This window comes from Lactuca sativa, chromosome 4, assembly GCF_002870075.4.
Source record: "Lactuca sativa cultivar Salinas chromosome 4, Lsat_Salinas_v11, whole genome shotgun sequence".
NCBI lineage: Eukaryota > Viridiplantae > Streptophyta > Magnoliopsida > Asterales > Asteraceae > Lactuca > Lactuca sativa.
The window spans coordinates 93,038,518-93,053,939 of record NC_056626.2 but is presented as its reverse complement, the minus strand read 5'-3'; the positions used below and the strand labels follow the sequence as shown (position 1 = coordinate 93,053,939).

Genomic DNA, 15,422 nt, shown 5'->3' with positions numbered 1-15,422 from the left:
GCATGGATTCTTCCAATGGTATGGATAGAGCATCCTTGTGGCATTGTCGTCTTGGACATGTCAACAAGAAGCGCATAGCCCAACTCCAAAAGGATGGAGTGTTGGAGTCATTCGACCTTAGGGAAGATGACACATGCGAGTCCTTTTTACTTGGAAAGATGACTAAGTCACCCTTCACAAGAACATGTGAAAGGGGTGAGGGTCTATTGGACCTAATACATACCGATGTATGTGGACCGTTTAGATCAACCACGAAGGATGGGAACCGCTTCTATGTGACTTTTACCGATGACTATAGTAGATATGGGTATATCTACTTAATCAAGCAAAAGTCAGAAACATTTGAAAAGTTCAAAGAGTTCAAGAATGAAGTGGAGAATCAATTGGGCAGGAAAATCAAGATGCTTCGATCCGATCGAGGAAGAGAGTACCTAAGTCTTGAATTCCACGATTATCTCAAGGAGTGTGGAATAGTTTCACAATTGATGCCACCTAGGACACCGTAGTTGAATGGTGTGGCAGAAAGGTGTAATCGAACCTTGTTAGACATGGTTCGCTCTATGATGAGTCGTGCTTCACTACCTATCTCTTTTGGGGGTATGCCTTAGAGACTGCCGCCCATATCCTTAACCGATTCCCTACTAGGAAGGTTGCCAAAACACATCACGAGATGTGGACAGGGAAAGCTCCCTCGTTGGCACATATCAAGGTTTGGGGTTGCGAGGCTTTCGTAAGACGAGATACTCACGAAAAGCTCGAACCTCGTAGTGAGCGATGTATTTTCATCGGCTACCCGCAGAAATCCTTTGGATATCTCTTCTATAGACCGAAGGACAATGTTGTCTTCATTGCGAGGAGAGGAGTTTTCCGAGAGCGAGAACTCATAAGCCAAGGAGACAGTGGGAGGCAAATCGAGTTGAAGAGATTCAAGAGTCAATAGATGAAGGAACCTCTACCACTGGCACTCAACCTGAGGAGGAAACTCCGGTTGAACCGATTGACGAGTCCTTACCTCTTAGACGTTCCGAAAGAGTTAGAGTTCAACCCCAGTTTTATGGTTTTCATATCACTACCGAAGGGGACACATATATTAGTGATGGTACACTAATAAATCTAGATGAACCTAATAGCTATAAGGAAGCCATGGCAGTCCCAGAGTCTGCGAAATGGAAAGAGGCGATGGACAGCGAGATCCAGTCCATGTATGACAACCAAGTTTGGAATTTGGTTGATAATGTGCCCGGACGTAAGACCATTGGGTGCAAATGGATCTTCAAGAAGAAGACCGACGTGGATGGAAACGTACACACATATAAAGCGCGATTGGTTGCGAAGGGATTTACTCAAACTCCCGGAGTTGACTATGATGAGACCTTCTCACCAGTTGCGAAGATAAAATCTATTAGAGTTATGCTAGCTATTGCCGCATTTCATGATTATGAGATTTGGCAAATGGATGTCAAAACCGCTTTCCTTAATGGAAAGTTGGCCGAGGATGTTTACATGGCTCAGCCAGAGGGTTTTGTGGATCTGAAGCATCCGAATAGAGTGTGTAAGCTTGAGAAGTCCATTTATGGACTTAAGCAAGCGTCTCGTAGATGGAATCTTTGCTTCGATGAGAAAGTCAAAGAGTTTGGATTTGTACGAAGCGAAGATGAATCATGTGTATATGTCAAAGCCAGTGGGAGTATAGTAAGCTTCCTTGTTCTATATGTCGACGACATACTACTCATAGGAAACGACGTCCCGACTCTGCAGGAGGTTAAGTCCTGGCTCGGGAAGTGTTTCGCTATGAAGGACCTCGGAGAGGCTTCCTATATTCTGGGAATAAGGATAGTGAGAGAAAGAAGTAAGAGACTAATAGGACTTAGTCAGAACACTTACTTAGATAAGGTACTAAAACGTTTTAGTATGGAAAACTCGAAGAAGAGAGAATTACCGATACAAAGTAATGCCAAGTTGAGTAAGAATCAAAGTCCGAGTACCAAAGCTGAAATAGCAGAAATGAGCCGAGTACCATACGCTTCCACAGTTGGCTCTATCATGTATGCTATGACTTGTACTCGCCCTGATGTAGCCTTTGCTTTGAGCATGGTTAGCAGATATCAAGGGAACCCTGGCAGAGCCCATTGGATTGCGGTTAAGAATATCCTTAAGTACCTTCGGAGGACGAAGGAATGGTTCTTAGTCCTCAGAGGGAGTGATAACTTGAAGGTGCGAGGGTATAGTGACGCCAGCTTTCAGACTGACAGGGATAACTACTGTTCGCAGTCGAGCTGGGTCTTTACCCTTAATGGAGGAGCAGTGACTTGGAAAAGTTCCAAGCAGGAAACCGTAGCTGATTCAATGTGCGAATCAGAGTACATTGCAACGAGCGAAGCGTCAAAGGAGGCAATATGGTTAAAGAACTTCATCGGTGATCTTAGAGTTGTACCTGCCATAAAGGAGCCCATGGAGATTTTCTGTGATAATGAAGGAGCGGTTGCCTTGACCAAGGAACCGAGGGATCATGGTAGATCTCGACATATCGACAGAAAATATCACTTTATTAGACATCGTGTAGAAGAAGGACAACTCGTAGTAAAGAGGATATCATCAGAAGATAACCCGGCAGATCCGCTTACGAAGGGACTGAGTAGGGTTAAGCACTTGTAGCATGCAAGGAGTATTGGGCTGAAGGATGATATTGGTATACATTAGATAGTAGTAGAAACGTGTAATAGATAAATGTAATTAACATTTGATGATTAAATAAAAGAGTATTATTTATGAGTAATGTTACTATCTTATGTTAATTGTTTAACTATTGTTTCATTTTGCATGTTTTGACTTCCAGAATAATTGAGTTTATCAAGAATAATCGAATTGTTCAAATTGTCCACAATCGTTCATATGTTGGAAGTAGATATGAATGAAGATTGTCATGAATTGGTGTGTAGATTGTCTAAATGGTATTAGACATAGCAAAAGTTTGCTGCAACGTTCATGAGTGCTTATGAACTAGTTTTGAGCATTGGAACAAACCCGTGCTTGCTGGAATCACCTTATGGAATATGATAAAAAGGGTGATCGCAAGACGATAATATCATATAGTCTTAAAACCTAGATATATGGTTTGTTATTTGTTAATTGGTTGTACATTGATAATGCGAAACTGCATCAGTAACTTGATGTTATAAAACGCATTATTGTGTATAGTTGATTAATGAATAAGTAAATGCATATAAGTCGAAGTTTATCTGTTACTTTTATCCCAAGAGGGTAAAAGCAATATCTCGGCCGCTCGATGATTTGATTTGACTTATGTGTCGGTTCCGGTCAGAACTGAATTGATGTGTTCAATTAAGTTCTATTTCGAATAAATCAGATATCGAGAAACCAAATGCTAGACAAATTGTTCCATTAGAATTGTCAGCATGATATCTAAACAGAGGACTGTACGATCCCTTATATGAAGGACAAGATTGATTAGATCAGAGTTTGACAGCGTCTTTGAGAGCTACGATTGCTAATCGGAATATACTTGTATATATAGTTACTAGACTTATCCAAGTGGGAGACTGTTGGAATAGTGTCTAAGGCTACAACTATATTAGGCAAGTATTTGACCCGGTTGAGCATGGTCCTTTTGGGTTGCCTTCACCATATCAACTTGACAGGATGATTTATAATGAGAGAACGAATATTATTAGTATATTATAAGAATAATATAAGGAATAATAATATTGTTATTTGAATAATATAAGTCATAAATTAATTTGGAATTAATTTGGTAACTTGAAGAGATTAATTAAATAAAGGGGTATAAATTGTCAATTGTTTGATAGTTGCACTTTGGCCTATATATCCTTTATGGATAAGGGGTGGACGATTTCTAGGGCTAAGGATAGCCATAAAATCGTCCAAGGCTTATCATGGAAAGGATTTGGATTTCTTACGGCTTAAGTTATCCAATTAGGGTTTAAGGGTGAAACCCTAGGAGCCTTACTAGTATAAATAGACCCTAAGGGTTGAGGGAATTCAACATTCTTGTCTCTAAGGAAACCCTGGCCGAATTCTTCCTCCCCTCTCCTCTCTTCTAAATCATCTTCTTGCTAGTTGGTGTTTGTAAGCCATTAGAGGAGTAACAATTGTGACTCTAAAGCCTCAAGGACAACAAGATCAAGCAAGTGATTCAAGGTAAACTTCTAATCTCTGATTTCATATTGTTATTATTGTATATTAGCCATTAGAAGTCTTGGATTCAATGTATGATCAATTAGAGAAACCTAGATCCAAGCATTAGGGTTGCATGTGCACATAGGGATGTTCATATGGCTAAAACCCATCAGATACTTCCTCCAGTTCAGGTTCAGAATTCTTTCCTTGGAGTTGGCTTTTGGTTGGTGTTGATGATGATGGAGTCTCCCCTGGAATGATGAATCTTGGTTATTTGGAGGAGATGAACCCTCCCCCTGAACATAAGAACTATCTCTGGGAGGTTCGCTTGAGTTAGACTGTTCGGTTGCCTGTGGTTGTTCATCTGCCATTTTCGTTGCAGTGTCATCGATTGTCTTCTTCAGGTGATCTACCTTGTTATCTGTAGCTTCAGATTCAGAGTGAATGGCTTTTTCTGGTTCATCAAATAATAGCATGTACTGCACAAAGAGATTTGAAATGGGTATCGTAACTTGACCAGAAATAGGAAATATTTCCTCCAAAGAGCCTTCGATTGTCTTCAGTTTCTTGACGTAGTTGTCATCAAAGGTAACGTAATAGGTCTCCTCTATTTTCTTTGAACGCTTGTTGAGAACTCTATATGCTTTGGAGGTTAAGGAATAACCCAGAAAGATTCATTCATCTGCTTTGACATCAAACTTGTTTCGGTGCTCCTTTGAATTGAAGATAAAGCATCTTGAACCGAACACGTGGAAAACCTTTACATTGGGCTTTCGGTTGTTCAAGATCTCATAGGGAGTGATTGAGAAACATTTGTTGAGATAAGATCTGTTCTGTGTAAAACACGCAGTAGCAATGACGTCAGCCCAGAAGTATAGAGGTAGAGAAGCGAAGCTCAGCATGGTTCGGGCTGCTTCACATAGACATCGGTTTCGTCTTTCGACAATCCCATTCTGTTGTGGAGTATATGGAGCCGAGAAGTTGTGAGTTGTTCCCTTCTCTGCAAGTAAATCTTCAAAGTCTTTGTTCTTGAACTCCAACTTGTTGTCGCTTCTTATGTTGCGAACTACCTTTCGTAGTAGAACTTCTATCTGTTTGATAAAAAGTTTAAGTTTGGGAGTGGCCTATGATTTCTTCTTTAAAAAGAACACCCAAGTAAACCGAGAGAAGTCGTCCACAATGACAAGTATGTACTTGTTACCGCCAATGCTTTCGATTGAAGAAGGACCGCATAAATCAATATGCAGTAATTCGAGTGGTTCAATAACTTTTGTGTTGATTCGAGAGGGATGACTCTGCCAACTTTGCTTTCCCATTTCACATGCAGCATACATGTGTTCTTTATCAAACTTCAGAACAGGAAGACCTCGAACATGATCCCCAAGCACCAGTTTGTTGATGTCTTTAAAATTAAGATGGGAGAGTCTTCGGTGCCAAAGCAAGCTTTCGTCTGAATGAGCCTTTGTTAGCAAGCAAACTGCTGGTTTTCCTCGTATGGGATTGAGATTCAAAGGATACATCTCTCATTTTCGCTTTGAATTCAGCAAAATATTGTTCGTCTTCTTTTCAATAATCTCAAAGCCATCATCATCGAACGAAACCTTTAACTCGGTACCAACCACTGGTTGAGAAACACTGGTGAGGTTTTGTTGTAGACCTTCAACATTCGCCACTTTTTGTATTAAGAAATCACCATTGGTAATCATGTCATAGCCTTTGATTGTGCCAAAATAATTATTACCATACTTGAAACATCCACCATTTTGAAGGGACCGAAATTCCCTCAGCTCCTCCTTCCTTCTTGTCATGTGACGCGAGCAACCACTATCTATGTACCATTCATCATCAAACTGCTCGTCACGCATAACCTACAAAAATTAAGCATGTTTAGGAACCCAAAGTTTCTTGGGTCCTTGTGAGCTTTTACATAACAGGGAATTGTAAGAGGAACATCAACAAGAAAGGTTCTTTTCATTAGTGTTGTTTCATCTTTTCTTTTTATGGTGAAAACTTTGATTTTATCATATTTGTGTATTTTAGAATCAGTTTTGATTTTTGACATTAGCAATCTTTTGGGTCTCCAATTTAGGTTCATACATCTTCTTCTTTTGATCTCCTGGAAAGAGCTTTTCTTTTCCCTTTCGATCATTCTTTGAGGGAAAAAGATGAGACTTAGGTGCATTGTTAAGCTTTCGATCAATGCCCTTGTTTAGTTGAGGGTCGAAATTGCTTTCCCTTTGGTTTCTCTTAATATTTGATTTAGGACCGAAACCACCCTTTCAGTTTCACAATTGTATGCATCGGCATCGATTTCATCCTCCTTAAACTCAAGGAAGGGTAAAATCATACGATGTATCTTCTTTCATATATCACAATTAATATGCAATTGAGTAATATATGTTGGAATATAATCTTTTAGCAATCAAACAAAAAACATTTTGTTGCTTCAAAAGCTTTAAATTATCTCGTTGCAAATAAATTGTTTCATCCCTAGACCTAATCAACTCCTTCTCCTTTTGCTCTATCCATATACGCCTCTCCTCGTTTTTCGATGATACCCTGCTTATTTGATCAATTAGGTTAGAGTTTGAGACACATGTTTGAGTTAAACTACCACTTATACTAGAAAATATAGATTTTAATCCAATTAGTTCTTTTTCATAGTTTGTGATTGGGATATTTAAAGAAACAAGAATAGATTGTACCTTCTTGATCAACTCATCGCATCATTGATCTGCACACTGATAGGTTTCGCTGCAAAACACCTGTCTCATCGCTCTTTCGCTTCGTCTCGTCCCCCATCAGTGGTATAACGTCTCATTTGTGACACCTCAGAAGTCACCATCAGACACTTTCCAACAATGTTTTCTTCTTTCACCAACAAAGCCCTGCCATGAGTAGGCTTCCTCACTTCTTCAACTTCGGAATCAGTCGACCAAACTTCAACACCGCCAAATTCATCGTCAACAGTATTTCCATGCATAATTAAAGCATTCATAGTGTTATGAAATCTAGCTTTCTTTTTCTTGATTTCCTCCAATCGCCGTAAGAGGTTCGCTTCCTCGTCATCATCGTCATTCTTTTCAGACTGCTTTCTTAACATACAATCTTTGGCAAAATGATTTTTGCCTCCATAATAGTGACATTTAAAGCCTGAGTCACCACCAAGTTTTGTTTCCTTCTTTGGTTCTTCAGACTGGGGAACACTCTTTGGTTCCTCCTTTACCTTCTCAACACTATAGCTTCCCTGCCAGTTTCGGTTCTTGTTGGTTGGGAATCTTCTTTTGACGAACTTCTTGGGATTGGACACCATCAAAGCAAAATCTTCACTTGTTAGATCATACTCAGAAAGATCTAAATCTTCTTCTTCTTCAGCAGCATTCTTTCCTTTGGAGATTAGAGCTAATGACCCCATGCTAGAAACCACGTTCGTTTCTTTAGACACTGCGCTCTCATGTGACCTTAATATTCCCACTAGCTTTGCTAGAGAGTAAGCCTTGAATTGTTCATGTGTCGTCACAGTGGACACCACAACCATCCATTCGGTTCTGAGGCCATTCATAAATGTGACCTTTTGTTCAATGACTTTCCTTTCTATCCCATGCTTTATCATCTTACTAAGGAGATGATTAAAGCGATCGAAAGCTTGAATAAGCTTCTCTTCAGGCTTCTGCTTAAAGTCACCAAATTCCGAGAGTAAGAAAGTTTGGATGGAATGCTCAAGATCTTCATCTGTGGAATATAGTTCCTTCAACCTGTCCCATATCTCCTTTGTTGTTGTGCATGAAATCACCAATCGAAACGCGTCTGATTGTAAAGAAAACCTAATCATCCTTAAGGCTTTGATGTTGCACTGAAACTTCTCTTTCTCATCTTGGGGTATGTCTTTCACATCATTAACGAGTTTATTGTACTCCTTCTGAGTTTTGACAATTCTTGAAGTGCTTGAATGAGCGAATGGACCAACTGTTATCACTTCCCAGATCAAGTATCCATTGTCTTCTGAACGAATCACGTAGTCTTCAAAGTGATGCTTCTAGACCTCATAATCTTGAGTGTACAAAATAGGAATCCTTGTCGTCGATCCAATGTTGTTGGAGATATTGATTGGGTTTGACTGAGAATCATCCATTGACATGACGATTTTTGTTCAAAAACCTGCTTAAGATCAGACTTGTAAATAACGTTAGGGTAAGATTGAAAAATTAAATAGCAGCGTCAACAGCAAATGACGGCTCTAACAATATCAATCAAAGCGGAACAACCCTAAGATCTTCTTCAACAGAAGAGATGTGTATGAATTACACAGTCTCCTGCCTGATACCAATTGTTGAGTTGAAAAACTCTTAGATCAATTAAATCTTTAACAGGTTAAACAGCAAAAGCAAATGAACACAGTAAACAAATTATAGAATCAAGTAATGCTTAATGATTCAAAGTAGTCACGCCTCAGCAGAGCTCGATGAAGAACTTCCACTGTAGAGGCAAGCTAGGGTTAGTAGTACAATAATCAAAATAATAAATAAAAATGATGTCTTCTAAGGATGCATGCATGCACCTTAAATACTAAACCCTAATAAAACAATCACGGTTGGACAGGCCTAAACCGGATGACAAAACTGGGCTAAGGACCGAGCCCAATGACGCAACACAATGAGACCCAACAGATTTAATTTTAACTGAGTTTATGGGATCGCGAGATAGATATTAGGATGAACCATTGAGTAGGAAAACATTTTCTTGGGATGTGGAATGAATGACATGTGGCACCAACTGAATGACATGTGGCATCAAGAACTATTATTTTATTATAGAGAGAAGAGATTAGATAGATTTTATATTATAAGATAGATTTTTTCTCCATTGCACATAGATAAATATGAACAAGACGTGCATAATGATAGTTGACTTTTTGTAGTTTAACAGATAATTTACCGACTTTGAAAAAATGTATATATATATATATATATATATATATACACACACACACACACACACATATATATATATATATATATACACACATATATATATATATATATATATATATATATATATATATATATATATATATATATAGAGAGAGAGAGAGAGAGAGAGAGCTAGGTTCAAATATTTCTAGCAACTATTGTGTTCCTAAATGCACCAATCACAATTTAGCAAATAATAAAATAATTAATTAAATCAAAAAGGGTATTATAGTAATCTTTGTATAATTAATTATGGTGGATAATTAATATTCCTGATATCACGCAAGGGATGATGATAAATTTAGAACATTAGCCCTAAATCTGATCCACCGCTTCTGCTTCTTCTTCTACAGTCGACGGATCCAAAAGGGAGGACTGACTCTCGTCTCATAATCGATGATGGACTTTGGAGTTCGATGAGGCTGAAGAAGGCGATGCGAAGGAGCAGTGACGCTGTTATGGGGTCCATGAACGCGAGTAAGAAGCGAGGAGCGAACAGGGAGGGAATACGGTGGTGTTTGTGATGGCCGGTGTTTAGCGATGTCTTTTGATGGGGAAGAGACAGAGGAGGGCATCACTCCCGGCGATTGCAAGTATGTGGACGGAGGTAAGCTCCGGCAGCCTCATGTTCTTCTTCCTCTGGTCTGGTAATCCAACAACTAGGGGGAGAGAATGGCAACAAAAGACTAAAATTGGGAAGTGTTTGTCTTTCTTTGTTTGTCAGGATAGGAAAAACATGAAAATGGGGTTTTTGGCTATTGACACAGAAAGGAGAAAGGAAGCAGCAAAACAACAAGTTTGAGGGGGACAAGTGTCTCGATTCTTGACTAATTGAAGGAAGAGGAAGTTAACGAAAGCATCCATGGCCAAAAGATGATCTTCTTCTTCATCTTATTTTGATTTGAATCCATGGAAATTCGGATGTTCAGGTTTTCCTGAAAAAAATTATGATAATGGATGGGATATAACTCATGGTTGTTTGGGTTTCAGTATTTGATAGGGGAATCCATGTGTGTTTGTTTCTTGAATTCATGACTGGGAATGAATGCAGATATGTGTTGATGATTCAATCATAGGCCTTGAATTTTGTAATGTATTCTGTTAGAATTTAGTGTTTTTGTTAGATTTTGATGTTTTTTCTTTCTTTCAGAATGTTATTATTATTCAATGAATCACAATCATATGTAATTATTTGGTATATTATTAGTTCAAGAATTGATTTTGTGTATTCTTTCAGAAAGTATTTACTAGTTTATGGTTGGCATTCTGTCATTCTGACAGAATAAAATCGAAAAATATCTTTACTAGTTTATGGTTGCCATTCTATCATTCTGACAGAATAAAATCGGATTTTTAAATTTGAATTAATTTAAAATATTTAGATTTTTAAAAATAAAGGAATTAATTATCCCTAAAAATCCGAAAATTTCCTTTTTTAAAATAGGATAATTGACTAAAATCCCCATATGCTGAAATTTTTGTGATTATATGGTATATGTTATCATATTCTAATATCATAGACCCTCAGATCATGACCTTTGATTATATTCCATCCGATGGTCCAATTCTGTGCATTCTGGCAAACAATACTTACTAAAAACAAAATAAATGATGACATGTGTCATGTTATTATACTAAAATATCATTAAATGCGAAATAAATGTTATACGTTTCGCTATTTAATTGGATAAAAAGATTTATAAAAACAAAACCTAATTAACGTTCGCTTGTTTTCTTTTGTGAATCCTCTAAGATTATTTATAATTTATTTAATTTCCTTATTTGTCCTTTTCTCAATTGTTTTTAAAACCTTTCTGAATCAATCACCGGTATTTAAGTAAGCTGCTATCAAACGGTTGACCGTTCCTACCTTATGCTTCGTTTTTTGCCTAAAATTCGTTTTTCTATTACCATAATAATAAGTGTAAAATAATTATATTATTATTTATGTATATGTCATGTGACCAAAATAGCAAAATCCACAATACAAATACATAAACTACATTAGTCAAAAAATCTTGATACTTCAAAAAAAATCATACAATGAATTAATAATGGCAAAGTTAAATAGTATAAGGTTCAATCAATCATCGTGCTTTAGAACTTAGAATAATAGAGATGCTACATTATATATATATATATATATATATATATATATATATATATATATATATATATATATATATATATATATATATATATATATATATATATATATATATATATATATATATATATATATAAAAGGTTATGTTCAATTGTTCCTAACATTTATTGTGTACTCATAAACACAAATCTAGCCCAACGGATGGAATATAATTAATGGTCATGATCTGAAGTTCTATAATATCACAATAGAGTAACATATACCATATAATGACACAAATTTCAGCATATTAGTCAACTAACCTATATTAAAAAATGAAATTTTTGGAATTTAAAGGATAATTAATTCGCTTAATTTTAAAAATGTAAATATTTTAAATTAATTCAAATTTAAAAGTCCGATTTTATTCTGTCAGAATGACAAAATGCCAACCATAAACTAGTAAAATGTTTTCGATTTTATTCTTGCAGAATATATTTCCAATGCCGATTTTTTTGATAATTAATCTGATTTAAGAATTCTACTTCTATTATTATTCATTCATCCAAGTTCGAGTGAGGGTCTATGATTTTATTTGTTAATATATATCCGAAATTAAATAAAAATTCATACATATTTTTACAGATTAATAGTCTTATACATTTTAATATAATTATACATATTCTAACAGAATATCATCAAAAATGAATAAAATTCTTAAAAAATAGAATTCTTGAATATTATTTATAAAACCATTTAATATTAACAAAGTAAAAGAACATTAATGTGACCAATAGCTCTTGATTCCTTCGAAACACATTATTTTTCATAAATCTTTAATTTATACTTTTTTGTGGTCGGACCAATAGGTCTTGATTTCTACGAAGCACATTATTTTTCATAAATCTATAATTTATAATTTTTTGTAGTTTGTACCCGATAGGTGTTGATTCTAAAGTTTCTTATTTACAAAAAGTCATGGACATTACTCAACATCTATCTTTATATATATATATATATATATATATATATATATATATATATATATATATATATATATATATATATATATATATATATATATATATATATATATATATATATATATATATATATATAGTAGCCGTTTACTCACGCTAAGCGACGGGTGCATTAATCCAAATCGATGAAAGCCTACACTAATCCAAATCAATCAATGAAAGTTCATGATTTAAAGTTGGTTACTGATTTCGATTAAAAATTAAATTACACTGTTTTTTCTTTATTAAAAGTAAAAATATGATGTTTTCGGTTGAAAATTAAAAAATGTTATTGTTTTAGGTTAATATTATATTAAGTACAAAATATTGTTTTGGGTTAAATGTAAAATTACTTTATTCTGGCTTGGAAATAAAATTTCATCAATGTTTTGCATTAACGGTCATCATTTCATTTTTAATTAGAGTGTGTCGGTTGTTAAATTGTTTGATGCAATGGTTCTTTTAATCTATGAGAAATATTATTTTTTATAAATTTTTATCTTTTAATCTAAAATTAGTTATTGCTTTGATACATATAAACTAATTCTTGTGTGAAATGTGTTGTATATTTGTTTGTTGAATACAACTAATTCAATTTTGTAAAAGTTGGAAACGATTACTTAGATAATCAGAGCTAATAAACATGTATTATCAAATATGGATCACAAAAAAATCTGTACAATATTGACTCTCATTTTGAGGTTCCTGAACGGTCAACTTCAACATTTTATTGGTTTTGTTAAAAAAGAGAAAAAACACAAACTTACGTCTAGACCAAAAACTAAAACAAGCCATAACCAAAATCAAAGCTTGGCAAAATGAAAATTAATGCTTTGATACCAAAATTAAAACCAAAATAAACTAAAGGGTGAGTGGCCCCACAAGATCCTATTGAGAATATCTACATTTTCAGGATGTAGGATGTAGGTTCATAAAACTTAAATATTGAAATTAAAAATAAAAAAATATATGTCCGACGCTTCAAATTTATGGTTTAGATTTTGAATACATGAAAAATTAAGAACTTGGCTCAATTTAAATTATGAACCATGGATTATCGGCTTAAAGATATCATATATTGTCATTGTATTTTCTCGATGTCTTAAATGTACTTGAGCGAATCATTTATATTAATCGTTGGCTCGGATTAACAAATGCATTCAAAATCACCATGGGATGAAAGTTTATAATCAATTATAATATAATGCAGAATAAAATTGAATTTTTAATAAATCATTTTTTCTCAAAGTATTCATGTTTTTCCTGCACTTTTATTTTATTCCAAAAATACCCCTTCATTTAAAAAACTCTTCCATACTCCAGATTAATCATTACTATTATTTCTAATACTAATATTTTTGGACAAATATGCCCTTGAAAATCAAACTTTTTCACAACAAAACCCAAACTATTCCAATACCCTGCCTCCTAGTTATTCTGATTCGGTGGACATAATCCTCAATACCATTCAGAAAATCATAATTATTCACCACCCTGCAAAGAAACAATGTCATCATCACCTTATTCATAAATAAAATTATTCAGAACTCTTGTTTTATTTCTGTTTTTCATGAAGCTTAACCTTACATCCTTGATGTCAAGGTCTTGTGTATCAACATCTGTGGGAACAAATAACAGTGCCCAATATCTATCTTGATGAGACATGTCACCACAAACGACTGATGCCCTGAAATTATGACCAATAAGACATGTCAACACAGGGACCACTTCAACATACTACAACATCACAACATTTACATTATATCATATCACATTTCATTTTTTGTCATGAAAGATTTAAAATATACTGTACCTGTGTTTTGGTATACCTTTTGCCAAACATAAAAGATGTAAACTTATAACCTAAGCGAAAAATTGGAAACATGTAAACTTTACTACCATGATGGGAGACCACAGGTTGTGGAGATGGTGAGTGCCGAGTAAGCCATGATAACCAATAAGTCGTGTCATAAAGGCCCATCATAGACATTGCCTGTAAGGTAAACACTACAGAATTTGAGATATAACTTCATATATGTAAACATAACCGAATATAAAAATGCCAGAGTTGTAGTGACGCTCTCTAAACAGAATAACTCAAACCAAATAATTACTTGAAACAAAGTAAATGTTTGAAAATCAATGATGATTACCTTGGTAGAAGGAATAGGCCTACCAGGATTATTATCCCTAACTCAAAAATCGGGGATTGAGAAAAAAGTTATGCATAGTAAAGACTGAAAAGTATTGAAAAAATCAAGAATCGACTTATAATTACCTTCAAGTTTTTCAATGTGCTTGACAATTCACGCTTAGCCATTGCTGATAATTTGAAATTAGGATTTCGGTAGATCCCTCTCAATCCGGCTCCCCGAAATGGATGGGATCAACAGAAAGGCATGAGTAGAAACGCTTGTCAAGTTGATTAGGAAGGAGACGGAAAGAAGAGGGCTTCCATTTCCTGCTGATGGCGACTGAAAGAGAGAAAGAGAGGCGAGAGGGAGATAGAGGGAGAAGTAAACCCATAGGCGCTGAGACATCTGTGTCATCTCTTTCAGGTCTCCGAAGAGGAATTTGTAGGAGTTTCCTTTCAGGCCAGCTCTTAAAGATTTTTCGATCTTCTTTGGTTTGATGATGGGACGTCTTCGGTGGGGGAGGTCGGCAGCCATGGAGACGGATGAGAATAGGTTCGATGGAGGCTGTTGTGGTTTAGGAGAGTAGGGTAAGGTCGTAGTGTAATACGTATATGATCCGTGTGTATATGATCCGTGTAGTGTTATATGCTTAAGATTATTGTAAATGAGTTAATATATACTGTACCTTTTAATTTTGAAGAAAGAGGAAATATGTTTAATAATATATATATATATATATATATATATATATATATATATATATATATATATATATATATATATATTTACTATCTTATAAAAGAAATCCTATTATTTCTAAAAATAGTTTAAATATAATAATATTATTTTTTTAAAACGTCCAAATTGTTAAGCTTTATGTACAACTTACCATCAATATAATAATATTATAATTTAAGTCGTTCAAATGATTAAGCATATAATACAACTACTCACTGCATAAGTTCCTTTATTTCACTAAAGCTTTTGACCTAGCCCTAGATGAGTCGTATTGAATCCTCTAGAATCCAAATATCTCGGCAAAAATCGTACTGAA

General features: G+C 35.1%; 1 protein-coding gene across 2 annotated transcripts; it reads right to left on the bottom strand.

Moving 5' to 3' along the window:
- Positions 1 to 13,435: 13,435 nt before the first annotated feature.
- LOC111897139 (uncharacterized) lies at positions 13,436 to 15,014 on the bottom strand. 2 transcript variants are annotated; one of them, XR_002852099.3, is made up of 5 exons: positions 14,512 to 15,014; positions 14,387 to 14,423; positions 14,133 to 14,226; positions 13,816 to 13,920; positions 13,436 to 13,727 (listed from the first exon to the last, which is right to left on the bottom strand). XR_002852099.3 is itself a non-coding variant. In XM_023893104.3 (4 exons), the coding sequence occupies exons 1-4, from the start codon at positions 14,551 to 14,553 to the stop codon at positions 13,625 to 13,627; spliced, it is 339 nt and encodes a 112-aa protein (XP_023748872.1). In that variant the 5' UTR covers positions 14,554 to 15,014; the 3' UTR covers positions 13,436 to 13,624. The 2 variants fall into 2 exon arrangements, 1 of the variants encoding a protein (XP_023748872.1); XM_023893104.3 differs by lacking the exon at positions 14,387 to 14,423 and having other exon boundaries at positions 13,821 to 13,920.
- Positions 15,015 to 15,422: the final 408 nt, after the last annotated feature.